This window comes from Canis lupus, chromosome 35, assembly GCF_048164855.1.
Source record: "Canis lupus baileyi chromosome 35, mCanLup2.hap1, whole genome shotgun sequence".
Lineage (NCBI taxonomy): Eukaryota > Metazoa > Chordata > Mammalia > Carnivora > Canidae > Canis > Canis lupus.
The window spans coordinates 13,331,602-13,344,187 of record NC_132872.1 but is presented as its reverse complement, the minus strand read 5'-3'; the positions used below and the strand labels follow the sequence as shown (position 1 = coordinate 13,344,187).

The 12,586-nt window shown below is 40.8% G+C and overlaps 2 protein-coding genes across 6 annotated transcripts in view; one reads left to right on the top strand and one right to left on the bottom strand.

Moving 5' to 3' along the window:
• Positions 1–1,291, bottom strand: part of NAA50 (N-alpha-acetyltransferase 50, NatE catalytic subunit) — a 28,083-nt gene extending 26,792 nt beyond the window's left edge. Inside the window, exon 1 of one of the 2 annotated variants that reach the window (XM_072812225.1) lies at positions 986–1,291. In XM_072812225.1, coding sequence (XP_072668326.1) covers positions 986–993 — 8 coding nt within the window. In that variant the 5' untranslated portion in view covers positions 994–1,291. The remainder of the gene's footprint in view (positions 1–985) is intronic. The other variant, XM_072812226.1, reaches the window with a different exon arrangement.
• Positions 1,292–1,906: 615 nt separating this feature from the next.
• The window catches only part of ATP6V1A (ATPase H+ transporting V1 subunit A), a 65,545-nt gene continuing 54,865 nt past the window's right edge, over positions 1,907–12,586 (top strand). The window contains exon 1 of one of the 4 annotated variants that reach the window (XM_072811682.1): positions 1,907–2,185. The gene's annotated coding sequence lies outside the window, so the exon portion shown is untranslated. The other 3 variants (XM_072811678.1, XM_072811679.1, XM_072811680.1) reach the window with 3 other exon arrangements.

Sequence of the window (12,586 nt, the reverse complement as noted above, 5' to 3'; positions counted from 1 at the left end):
CTTGCTATAATAGAAAAAAAACAAAAAACAAAAAACAAACAAAAACCCTCAGACATCTCTGAAAGCTTTTTTTTTTTTGTTTTGTTTTCTTCCAGAGAGCTTTTAACGCTGATAAAAGGAGAGGTCCAAAACGGTTAATTTAGGAAATTATTTTAAGACGTCGTGTTATGTAATTAATATTTTAACTGTATATAATTTTAACAGTAAGGGGACACCTTATCCAAGTGGAAAAGAGTTGAGCCAAAATAGTCCCTGATTTTATCCAAGAAGGAAACTGTGAAAAAAGAAATATTAGTTTTGCTATCACCTGAAAAAAGCTTGGTAGTAGGAACCAAGGGCCCCCCCCCACCCCCCACCCCCCCACCGCACAGGGGCAAGAGCACACCACTGGAGCAATAGCTCCACCTACTGATCAACAACACTTCCTTAAACATTTTGGCACCCCAAGACTACAGAGCTCACGCTCTCTCCCCCTCCTCCACGCGCCCTGACCCAACCCAAATCCAGTTGAGTCACTAGCTCTTCATACTCATCTCCATGCTCTTTATTCCAATTCCTTCTCCCTCCAGAAGGTTCTGCGCTGCTCCCAAGCGTGAACACGGCTGGAAGGTGTCAAAGATCGCAGGTCCCAGGGGTGAGCCTGGATCTCAAGAGGGCAGCCCGACCACTCGGCTTGGAGCGGAGGGGAGCGGAGGGGCGGGCGGGGGTGGCCCAGCCGTGCCCCCCCCGCCCCCCCCCCCCCCGGCTGCTAGTCTCCGCTCGACCCACACGCGTCCTCGGGGCCCCGGTGCTGGGCGTCCCGGGTCTTGCCGCTGCTGGCCCCGGAGCCCGCCAACAGCCCCGCGCCGAGCACCCGCCCCCTCCGCCGAGCAGAGGCGCCCCGAAGCCTCCGTCCGCCGCGTCTCGGCCCAGACTCTCTCCCCTTCTCCGCAGCCCCTCGCCCTCGCCCTCGCCCGCCGGGCCCTGCCCGGCTGCCCTTCCTCACCCTTTCATCTTCCCCGCCTGCTGAGGCCGTCGTTACCGCAGCTACCAACGCCGTTGTCGTCGCCGACCTGAGCTCTCCGCGCCCGCAGCTCGGGCCGCTCAACCCCCACCAGCCGGCCTCCCCGCCTAGGGCAGGGAGCTGAGCGGGTGACGGAGGCCGCGAGAGCCAAGCGCAGCCCTGCGTCTCCGGAGGGGGCGGGGGTGCGTCCCGCCGCCGCGCTGGGCCGCCGCTCCTCCACACGTGCGCCCCGGGCAGCCCGCTCCCGCTCCCGCTCCCGCCGCCGCCGCCGCCGCCAGACCCGCCGCCGCGCTGTGACCTTTCACCCCGCCCCCTCTGCGCGCCGGCGCGCCGGCCGCCTCGCGCGCAGCCGCACTGCTGCCCTCCGCGCGCCCCTCCCCCTCCACCTCAGGACCTCCATTTTCCTACTGGGCTGTGGCTTCTGGCGTCACCTTTCTCCTCCCATCCCTTACGACACCTCCTCGTGGGGCGTGCCCGGTAGGCCCCGGCGGTAAAATCCGGATTTTTCCACCCTTCCCTCTCTTCTCCCATGTCAGCAAGAGCAACCTTCCCCGGCCCTGTCCTGTTCTTCCAGTTGGTAATTTCCAGAATGACCTTCAAACGCTCCCGCCTCCTAATACGGTTTTATAAAGATGGTTTTTCTAAATGTAAAGACATCTGTGGAAGACTTAAACAAATGAGACTTTTTTTTTTTTTTTTTTTAAGACCAACGTAACGAGCAATCGGCCGGATAACTTGGCTATAGTCCGGCACGATCCAAGTTTTGAGGTCACGTGATCGCCTGGGCTGAAGCCTGGGATTTTACCGGCGGCAGAACGCCTTCGCCACTTCCGGTCCCTGGATCCCAGCCGAAACGTCACTTCCTTGGAAATGCACTTTAACCCGTTTCACTCACGCACGCCTTCTGTATTACACTTTACGACACAATCTTTGTGAAAGTTTTCTGGTTTTGTTTTTTGTGTTCTTCCTCCGACCTCATCGCAAGGAGATGAATGTTTGAAGGACTCGCAAAAAGATAGGCGCCGAGGATGCGGCACGCTCGCCCCGGGGGCGGCTGGGCGGAGCTCGAGGTCACGTGACTGCCTAGGCCCGCCCCCCGCTGCAGCTGAAGACTTCCCCTCCCGCAGTGACAGAGCCTCTGGTCCGTGGTCGGTACTGTTTGTGCACCTCGCGCCCCGGCAGGTGAGCGGTGACCGGTAACCGGCGACTGGTGGGAATAGGAGAAGGGGTGGGAAGAGGAAGAGAAGGGAAAGTGTGAACGGCGGCCTCCGTTGTCCGGGGCTTCCTCCCTGCTGTCATCCTGCACTGGCTAGGACCTCTTTTCTCCAGTTCTCCTGACCCTCGCTTCCCCCACTGGGGTCGCCCCCGCCACTTAGGGGTGAGCTGTCCACCTTTCCCAGGGTTGGGGGTGACTGCGGCCACTATGGTTGCCTATTCGGAGTCGTTGGGGCTTCGGGTAGTGGGTTTGGTTCAGCCATTTCTCGGGGTCCGCGGTAGTCTCCAGGTCCTATTCCCCAAAGCCCCCCCCCCCCTTTTTTTTTTTTTTTTTTTTTTTGCAGAGGCCCTGCTCCGTCTTTATCTTCAGCCTTGGGCTGGGAAGCTGGGAGGTAGGAAACACCCTGGAGGCAGAGGCGTCTCCGGTGAGACAGGCTTGGGAGAGACTCTCACTGATGGGGCCCTCACTGCGGAGTCACTGTTAAAGCTTGCTCCGAATGTGCTTTCTCAGTAATTTTGAGTTTTCAATCTGGCATCCCTGTGTGAGGCGTTCTGTAGATGTTCATATACTTTGGTTGGGCCTGAAAGAGTAGAGGCAGCCGTTTTACCTTTCTGTTGTCTGATTTTACGCTACAGGAAGGGAGAAAACGGTTGAAATAATAAAGATACACTAGCTTCAAAACAGGAGGTGTGGGTAATGCGACAGTCTCCATTGAATGGGGAGGCGTTGAAAGATGATGGTGTTGCGGTTTCGTGCTCTGCAGGAGACCCAGACTAGCTTATGGAAAAGTGACTGGGTTTCCCCGACAGGGAAGTAATTCTTAAGAAACCGATTGAGCAGGAAATATAATGAAATCAATTGTAATTGACCTTAAATTTAGAGGTAAGAAGGCTAAGTCGAGATATCGCTTACTTCATATTTTCAGCCTTTGACATTCTCTATTGTCGTGTCTACCTAAAATCCTGCTTAATTGCCATTCCCAATCAAGTCCCTGACCGGTGGTAAATTTATAGTAACTAGCACATCCTCCTTAGGTTTCCCTATCTGATTTCTTCAGATTTAGATGAATAGTGTATTGTGAACATTATTTTGCTTAGGTTTTTGCCCAGCCCAGTGTACTCCCATTTCATGTGTAATGTTGTAACCAATGTTTTGACCCCAAACAATATGCTTTAAGGGAAGAGTGTTTTTCAGTTTTGAGGTTAAACTCTTTTATTTATACTGCAAACTCAGAAAGTCCCCTGGTTCTTTTACATTGAAATGCCTTACAGAAATTACAAATTTGATTTTTAAAATTTAAATTACACTTTTAAAAAATCTGGAAAGTCATGGATTCTCTATTAAACCTGGTAGCTTTCTAGCTAATGTAATAAGAGTATCCATTAGAAAGCTGGCTGAAAAGTGAGGAAAATGGAATCTTTATCTTTGAGTAGTGGATATGACTTATTTGTTTTTGTTTTTCTGTATCATCCAAATTCTCTACAATAAACTGATTTTGTTAAGGGGAACAAAAAGTTAAGTTTCTCGTGTAATATTAATTTAACAAAATATTTTTATAGTAAGTTCAAAATAGAAAAACTGAGCTATTGATGCTCCTCGCTAGAAAACATAACTTTAAAAATGTTTCTTGCTTCCCCTAAGTAATAAACAAGACCAGTATCCTGGATTTACAGTTTCAGCAATTTCTGATATTGTCCTAATTTATTGGTATGCTTATGTAGTTATGCCTGCTACCAGTATAAACATAGTTTCATCCATTAATTTGCTCCAGAGTGAAGTTGTACAATCTCTAGGGAGAAAAACATAAGCAGTGTTCCTTCATTGACCAGGTGACATTCCACCAAAGACGACACATTTTTTTTAAGAGCCCTGGAAGTCCAAACCAGTCCTGTCTGGGTGAGACCAAAGTAGGAAAGAGAAAACCAGCTAAAGAGCATTGAGTACTAGAGGGGAAAATGTCAGTATGAAAGAGGTTGTGAATGAGTCTGCAGTTTTACTTCACAATTTCCCCAATTTTAGGGAACTCTGAAAGAGTAGCTTATACCACTAATGAAATTAGCAGCAGGAATTGGTGACTAAATCGCTACTAAAGTTGAATGTGAAAAAGAGCTTTAATGTTATTTAGCATAATTTATACACAAACAAGTGATTTGAAGCTAGGAAGCCATTTCTGAAACTAGCTTTTTTTTTTTTTTTAGATTTTGTTTGTTTTACAGATAGAGAGAGGTAAGGGAGGTGCACAGAAAGAGGGATAAGCAGACTCCATGCTGAGCACAGAGCCAGAGGAGTGGGGGAGCTCAATCCCACAACACTAAGATCGTGATCTGAGCCTAAACTGAGGCTTGACCGACTGAGCCCCACAGGCGTCCCTGAAGCTAGCTTTTTATCAGTTTATGAGTATTACACTGAGAAACCTTAACATTCATTAGGGAATTGTGTTGTAGTCCCAACAGCAAATGACCCACAAGAGTTTTTGTGTTAAGGTCCTTGACACCTCTTGTGGGCTTACTCTGACATCTTTCTTAACATTTCTCTGCCTTTATAGATTATCACCACCACCAAGAATGCTTTGTCCCCCTATTGGCAGAACTAGCCACTTAGTCCTCTAGCACACACATTATTTTCTATTTTCCTGTTTTTACTTCTAGCAGATTGTATGATTACTGTTGGCTGGCTGTTCCTCGGTAAACCATAAAGCTCCTAGGAGTTCAAGAATTGTGCCTCTGCTGCTATGTCTTTAGAACCAGGGTGCTGAAGTAATTTGTTTTTTGAATGAATGTTTGACAATTAGGAAGATCAAACTAGTTATAAACTTCTTACAAATCATAGCTCCTTCTAAGGTTGTATACTAGGTATTAGTTTTCAAATATAAATTGGTAATAATATCCATCCAAATCATGGTCAAAAGAATAGACATAAACATCTAGACTTTATTAATACAGTGACCAGCTTATTTTCACAGCATATATGTTTACTAATAGGTATGGTTATCATAAATGGAAGGGATGGGAAGAAGAGTGAGTTGTCATTAATGTGGTTGTGTATAGGCTACAAGTTGATAGAGCAGTAGAATGAAAATCAGAGGATAATCATTCAGCCTTGCCACATTAGTTATATTCTTTTTTAAAGTAAAGTTGGGAGTGGAGGCTTAGGATTTAATACTTGGGAATCTTCCTCTCAACAGTATTGTGAGTTCAAGTGAGATAAACCCCAGGTAATCTATGTAAAAGTATTTTAAAAACTAAGTGGTATTCATGTAAAGCAATATAGTATAGACTATATTAGAATACATTTCCTAGTCATGATAGTCCTGAGGTTTAGGTTCTGGCCCTACCACTTATTTAGGCTGTGTGACCTTGGACAGTTAATGTAAGCTTAAGTTTTCTCATAGTCAATGTTATCCCATAGGTGCTATTAAATTAGATCATGAATGCAGGGGGTGGGGGACCTAGTATATACTTTGTAAATTTTTGTTAACTTTATTCATATCTAGTTGGTTTTATATATGGAATTTTTAAAATTTTATTATTTATTCATGAGCAACAGAGAGAAAGAGAGAGAGAGGCAGAGACACAGGCAGAGGGAGAAGCAGGCTCCATGCAGGGAACCCGATGTGGGACTCTATCACGGGTCTCCAGGATCACGCCCTGGGCTGAAGGCAGCACTAAACCACTGAGCCACCCGGGCTGCCCTATATACTGAATTTTTAAAGGAGACTTGAGGCAGCCTATAAAATTGAGGAACAGGGGATCCCTGGGTGGCGCAGCGGTTTAGCGCCTGCCTTTGGCCCGGGGCGCGATCCTGGAGACCTGGGATCGAGTCCCATGTCGGGCTCTCGGTGCATGGAGCCTGCTTCTCCCTCTGCCTATGTCTCTGCCTCTCTCTCTCTCTCTGTGTGTGTGTGACTATCATAAATAAATAAATAAATTGAGGAACAGGTATGGGGTATGGAGAAATGAGTAGAATTTGAAATGAGGCTATTACCAAGAAATAGAGGAGTCAGAAAAATGTACTTTTGGCAAAGATTCTAAAACAGATTTATCAATATAAGCTAGAAATCTCAACATAAGTCTTGTTATTTTGGCAATTGCAGTGGCGTAATTTTTTTTTTAAGATTTTATTTATTCATGAGAGACAGAGAGAGGCAGAGACATAGGCAGAGGGAGAAGCAGGCTTCGTGCAAGGAGCCTGATGTGGAACTCGATCCCAGAACCCCAGAATCACGCCCTGGGCCAAAGGCAGATGCTCAACCGCTGAGCCACCAGGTGTCCCAGTGACTTAATATTTTTTATAGACTTTCCAAAGTTTATGATTATTAATATGTGGAATTAACTTAAGGAGGTAGTTCTTCCATTTCTAAATTTTTATTCCTACATTAGGTTATAGAAATATATTAAAATTATACAGCTCTATAGAACAGAGACTTGTTTATGCTTATGTTTACAAATTTTGCCTTTTATTTTAAATTCCTTTATATCTCATTTTTGTCCTCATATAAAGGGGAATGTAGAGATAAAATGGGGAGATGAACTGGAGTAAAAAAAATTGTAAATTGATGATTCACAAAGATTAGTGGTTTTATATCGGAAAATACCAGTAAATTAAACAATAATTGAAATACAGTTATCATGAGTTTATGTTTCACCTTAATCCTGAAAAAATCATTACTCATTTGTTCTAAGGGAAGATTTTATTCAGAGATTATTGAATTTAATTCAACTTCTGTATTTTGGTAAAATAAACTGGTCAGTGTTTTCCATTTAATTTCCTTCTGTAGAGATTTTAAAAGTCTTACAAATAGTTTTTTCCTATTGTGAAACAAAAGTGACTCTGGTTTGTATAAGTGTGTTCTTTTATGCATATAGTGTATACATATTCTGTATATAGTGAATACATATATACACATATTTTTTTGTGTGTATTTACAAAAACAACTGGAATGGATGTATATTTTCATGGTATAGATTCATTTTACTTGAAACTATCAAAGCCATTTTTATTTATTTTTTAAGATTTTATTTATTTATTTATTTATTCATGAGATACACACAGAGAGAGGCAGAGACATAAGCAGAGGGAGAAACAGACTCCCTGTGGGGAGCCTGATGCAGGATTCAGTCTCAGGACCCTGGGATCACGACCTGAGCCAAAGGCAGAGGATCAACCACTGAGCTACCCAGGTGTCCCTCAAAGCCATTTAAAAAATTATTTGCGCTGAGTAAAAATAACCATGACTAATTTATTTAAAACTCTCCTTTATGTTTGTTTGTAGTTAGTAGTTAGTTCTATTTAATAAATTCTACAACCACAGTTAGGCCGTTTTTAAAAATTGATATTCATAGGTATTTTCAGATTTAACCAGTGCTATTTTTTTGGTGTCAAAACATTTTAAGTTTTGAATCCTAATGCTATCAATTGTAAAAACTATTGTTCTTTTGGTGATAAACCTTTTTAAAAAATTATACCTACAACATACAATGTTTTGTTTCTTTTCTGAAAAATAAGCATATTTCATTGAAAATAAAATGAATAGTGCCAGGTCTGATGAAGAAGAGTTCCAAATGTGTTTGAGCAATGAAAAATGCCGGATTTCATGTTTTGTTTTAGTTATATTTGTTTAAATTTTTAAAAAGGAGTGTTTAGAAGTAAAATGGAGAAGACTAATTCTGAAAATATTTGTAAAACTGAAAAAAGAGCATGATAAAAATACTGTGTAGTAGTGATTTTATATATATGTATATGAAAAGCTGGAAGGAAATGCATCAAAATAAATGATTATATCTAGATTAAGAGATTAAAGATTTAGAATTTATTACTCTACCTTTTGTGTATTTGAATTTTTATAATCAATAGTTTGCTTTGGGCAGCAGAATTTTTTTCAATTTGATATGGAGAATTAAGATATTTAAATAATGATTTCTTAATTATCTGAATATTGAATATCTTAATTGTAAATGTGTCAGATAACTAAATTATTCAAATTTTTTATCAGTGCAGATATATTTTTAGGCTTATATGAGCACAGTAAAATTTTTTTTTGACTTTTTAAAAACTATTTTATTTATTTATTTTGACAGAGAGAGAAGAGAGAAAGAACAAACAAGCAGGGGGAGCAGCTTGGCAGAGGGAGAGGGAGAAGTAGGCTCCCTGCAGAGCAGGGAGCTGGGTGCTGGCCTCTATCCCAGGACTCTGGGATCATGACTTAGCCAACCAGGTGCCCCCTAGATGTGGTAGTTTTCAGTGGCAAAGATAAAGGACAAAATAATACAGATTGGGAAAAAAGTGTTTGAAATATGTATAACAGCTAAAGAGTTACCATTTGTAAGAATTATTATGTTAATAATAAGTAAAAGTTCATATAGTAGAAACATGGATAAGCATATGACCAGAGCTTCATAGAAGAGAAATCCAAACATTGAATAAATGTAAAAAAAGACATAGAGACTCTTTAGTAATCAATATGCTAACAATGAAGTATTCTTTTCTGACTAACAAAAATTAAGTGGTAAACCTTACTGCTAGTAGGGATCTGTGGTATAGGATTTTCTAATAGGATGCTCATGGAGATGTGAACTGTTACGATTTTTTTAGAAAACAATCAGACAGTATCTGTTAAAATTGGAAATATACATTCTTCCATCCAGCAGTCTCACTCTGTGGAATCTTTTTCTTAGAAATAAAGACAAACTGGAGGAACCTGGGTGGCTCAGTGGGTTAAACATCTGCCTTTGGCTCAGGCATTGAGTCCCGCATTGGGCTCCCTGCTCAGTGGGGAGTCTGCTTCTCTCTCTCCCCCTCTCCCAATTCATGTGTATGTGCAAGCAAACATTTTCTCTCTCTCTCTCAAATAAATACACTTTTTTAAAAAAAGAAATAAAGATATGCAAGCACTTATGTGAATATTTTTGCAGCAATGTTTTATAGTAGCAAAAACCTGGGAACAAAGGGAATACCTATCAATAGGAGTATTGTATAAATCATGGCACAAGCATATCTTGAATATTTTTGAAGTTATTAAAAAATAGGACTTAAATCTATACTGATGAGTTGAAAGGATCTCCATCATGTATCTTTTTTTTTTTTTTTTAAGATTTATATTTATTTGACACAGAGCGAGTACAAGCAGGGTGAGTGGCAGGCAGAGTGAGAAGGAGAAGCAGGCACAGAGCCTGATGCGGGGCTTGATCCCAAGACTGTGGAATCGTGAACTGAGCTGAAGGCAGACGCTTAACTGACTGAGCCACCCAGGCACCCCTCAATCATGTATCTTAAGTGACAAAGACAAAGTTAAAGAAATGTATGTAATGAGATCCCATTTTTGTAAAATGGCTGAAAAAATACTTTGAGTTTTGTATATGCTTTAAACAGCTGTTAACGGCTGGAAGAAATAAGCAAAAGAAAAAAGGAGGGAAGAAAAAAAGAGTATCTACAATAGCATTGCATGTAAAACTACCTGTTTACCCATGTCTGTATTAGATGAATTGCAGGAAAGGATAGTCACCAAAATGTTTAGTGGCCATTTCAGTGGTTGGATGGACATTTCAAGTGATTTTTACTTTCTTCCTTACACTTTTTAATATTACATGTTTTTATTTTTACAATGAACATGTAATGTTTCTGTAATTACAAAAAACAAAACCATTGACATTTTAAAAAACATTCTGACAGGGCAAAGAAGGAATTAATAAGGGGAAAACACTGCCTGAAATACCAGAAATGGCAATTATCTGAAATACATTTTTGACTTACTTACTTTGATGTCTGAGGGGAAAGTGTTTAAATTACCCTGATAATGCCATAAGTTCCCCTTAATTGTGTGTATATGATAACCATTGTGTATCCAATAAGAAATTGTCATTAAAAATGTTCAGGGAGGGGTGCCTGAGTGGCTCAGTTGGTTAAGCAGCTGCCTTGGCTGAGGTCATGGTAGAGGCCCACATCAAGCTCCCTGCTTCTCTCTCTCTCTGCCTGCTGCTCCCTCTGCTTGTGCTCTCTGTCAAAATAAATAAATACATCTTTTAAAAAATGTGCAGGGAAATGATAGACATTACCAGATCAGATTTGGTGTGGATATTAGGTTTTCCAGAAATCCTTTATGCCTGGGAGATACAGAGCATATTGCACGAATATGGGGTGTATCACCTGACTTAATCATATGACAGAATAAGGAAAAGTCCACATTTCAGTTTAGTTAATTTAAAAAAAAAAAAAAAACTAGTTACATGAGCAAATCTGCTTAGGAAAGCTTCAGGTAAGACTATCTTTTTTTTTTTTTTTTTTTTTTTTTTTTTTAAAGTAAGCTCTAAGGGCAATGTGGTGCTTGAACTCACAACCCCGAGATCGAGTCGTATGCTCTACCCACTGAGCCAGCCAACTGCCCCTCAAATAATACTGTCTTTAAAGAGGCAAAATTAAAAGTATTGAGAATTATTTACTACTTTATTTCAGTCCTTTTAAGAGGCTGAAATTAATACATCGTTCAAGGCTGTGATAGAAAATGGCAGATTTGGGGCGTCTGGGTGGCTCAGTTGGTTGAGCATATGCTGACACCTCAGGTCATGGTCCTGGAGTCCGGAGATCGAGTCCCATGTCAGGCTCCCTGTTCAATGAGGAGTCTGCTTCTCTCTCTCTGCCCTTCGCCCTGCTGGTGCGCTCTCTCTCTCTCTCTCTCTTTCTCCCCCTCTTCTCTCCCTCTCTCTCTCAAATAAAGAAAATATTAAAAAAAGACAAAGAAAAAAAAAATAAATAAATAAAAAAAAATAAAAAAATAAAAAAAGACAAAGAAAATGACAGATGCTTTAGAGTTTAACTTGTTGCTTGTTTAAAGCATCTATATTTCTCACCTCAGTGCTTTTTGTTTTCTTTTGTTACCAATATTATTAACTTATGGTATATACATATATATAAATATATATGTTCTTTATTGCAAAGTATACAAATTTCTTTTTGAAAAGAATTGGAATATATGTAAATAAAAAAGTAATTCTCAAGTATATTGAAAGGCAACATAGCAAGTAGGTTAAAGACATAAGTACTGGAGACAAGCGGGGTCACATGCTGGCTCTGCTACTTCCTAGCAGTGTGACTTTGGGGGAAGTTCCTTTTATCTTTCTGCAATTTTCTCACCTTTAAAATAAAGATAATAAGAGTATTTACATCATTAAATGTTGTGAGGATTAAATGAATTATGTAAGGAAAGTGATTAGAATACTATTGGCACAGAGTAAGATCTGTATAAGTATTTGCCATTATTATATAGTTACTATACTCTTTGTTCAGTTAGGTATAGATAGTAGTTTTTATTACTTGGCTTAATTGTTTTAGCACTCATTGAATCATTCAGTAATATTTTTAATCAAATTGAATGAATAATACATGTACAAATGCAGCAAAAAATTTTGTGCTTATATGTGTGTGTTTTCTCCTCCCCAATCCTTTTTCTTTTTTTCCATAAAGGTAGTACCTTTTCATATTATTCTGGACATTGCATTTTTACTTAGCAATGTTATTTTTGAGATCTTTCCACATTCGTGCAGTTAAAGCTACAGCATTCTTTTAAATAACAGTGTCATTATCATTGTATGTAACATTTATTAGAGTTTATTAGTGATCCAGGCACTTTTCTTAATGTTTTACTTGTATTCATTCATGGAAGCCTCACAGCAACCTTATGAGATAGGTGCTATATTAATCCCCATTTAACAAATGAAGCAGTTTAGGCATGGAGTGGTTAAATGCCCAACAATGTCACATGGCTCATAAGTAATAGGACTCATGATTTTTTTTTTAAGATTTTTATTTATTTATTTGTTCAAAAGAGACAGAGAGAGAGAGAGGCAGAGACACAGGCAGAGGGAGAAGCAGGCTCCACGCAGGGAGCCCAACGTGGGACTCGATCCCGGGTCTTCAGGGTCAGTCCCTGAGCTGAAGGCGGCGCTAAACTGCCGAGCCAACTGAGCTGCCCAGGACTCAGGATTTGAATCCAGGACATATCTTTCCAGAGAATCTGTCTTAATACTGCTGAGTATTACATATTACAGCCTCTTATACTACCACAAGTTATTTAGCTAGTCTCTATAGTAATGTTCATTTCCAAACTATGGTATAAGAAATGGGCTATAATATTTTGATAATAGGACTTTTTTTTTTTTTTTTTAGTAAAAGATTTTTTTAAAAGGATTTTATTACTTAAGACAGAGAGAGCACGCATGCATGAGTGGGGGGAGGAGCAAAAGCAGGCTCCCTGTTGAGCAGGGAGCCCAATGCAGGACTCCATCCCAGGATCCTGGATCAAGACCTGATCCAAAGGTAGCTGCTTTACCAACTGAGCCACCCCGGTGCCTCTGATAACAGGACATTTTGTATAC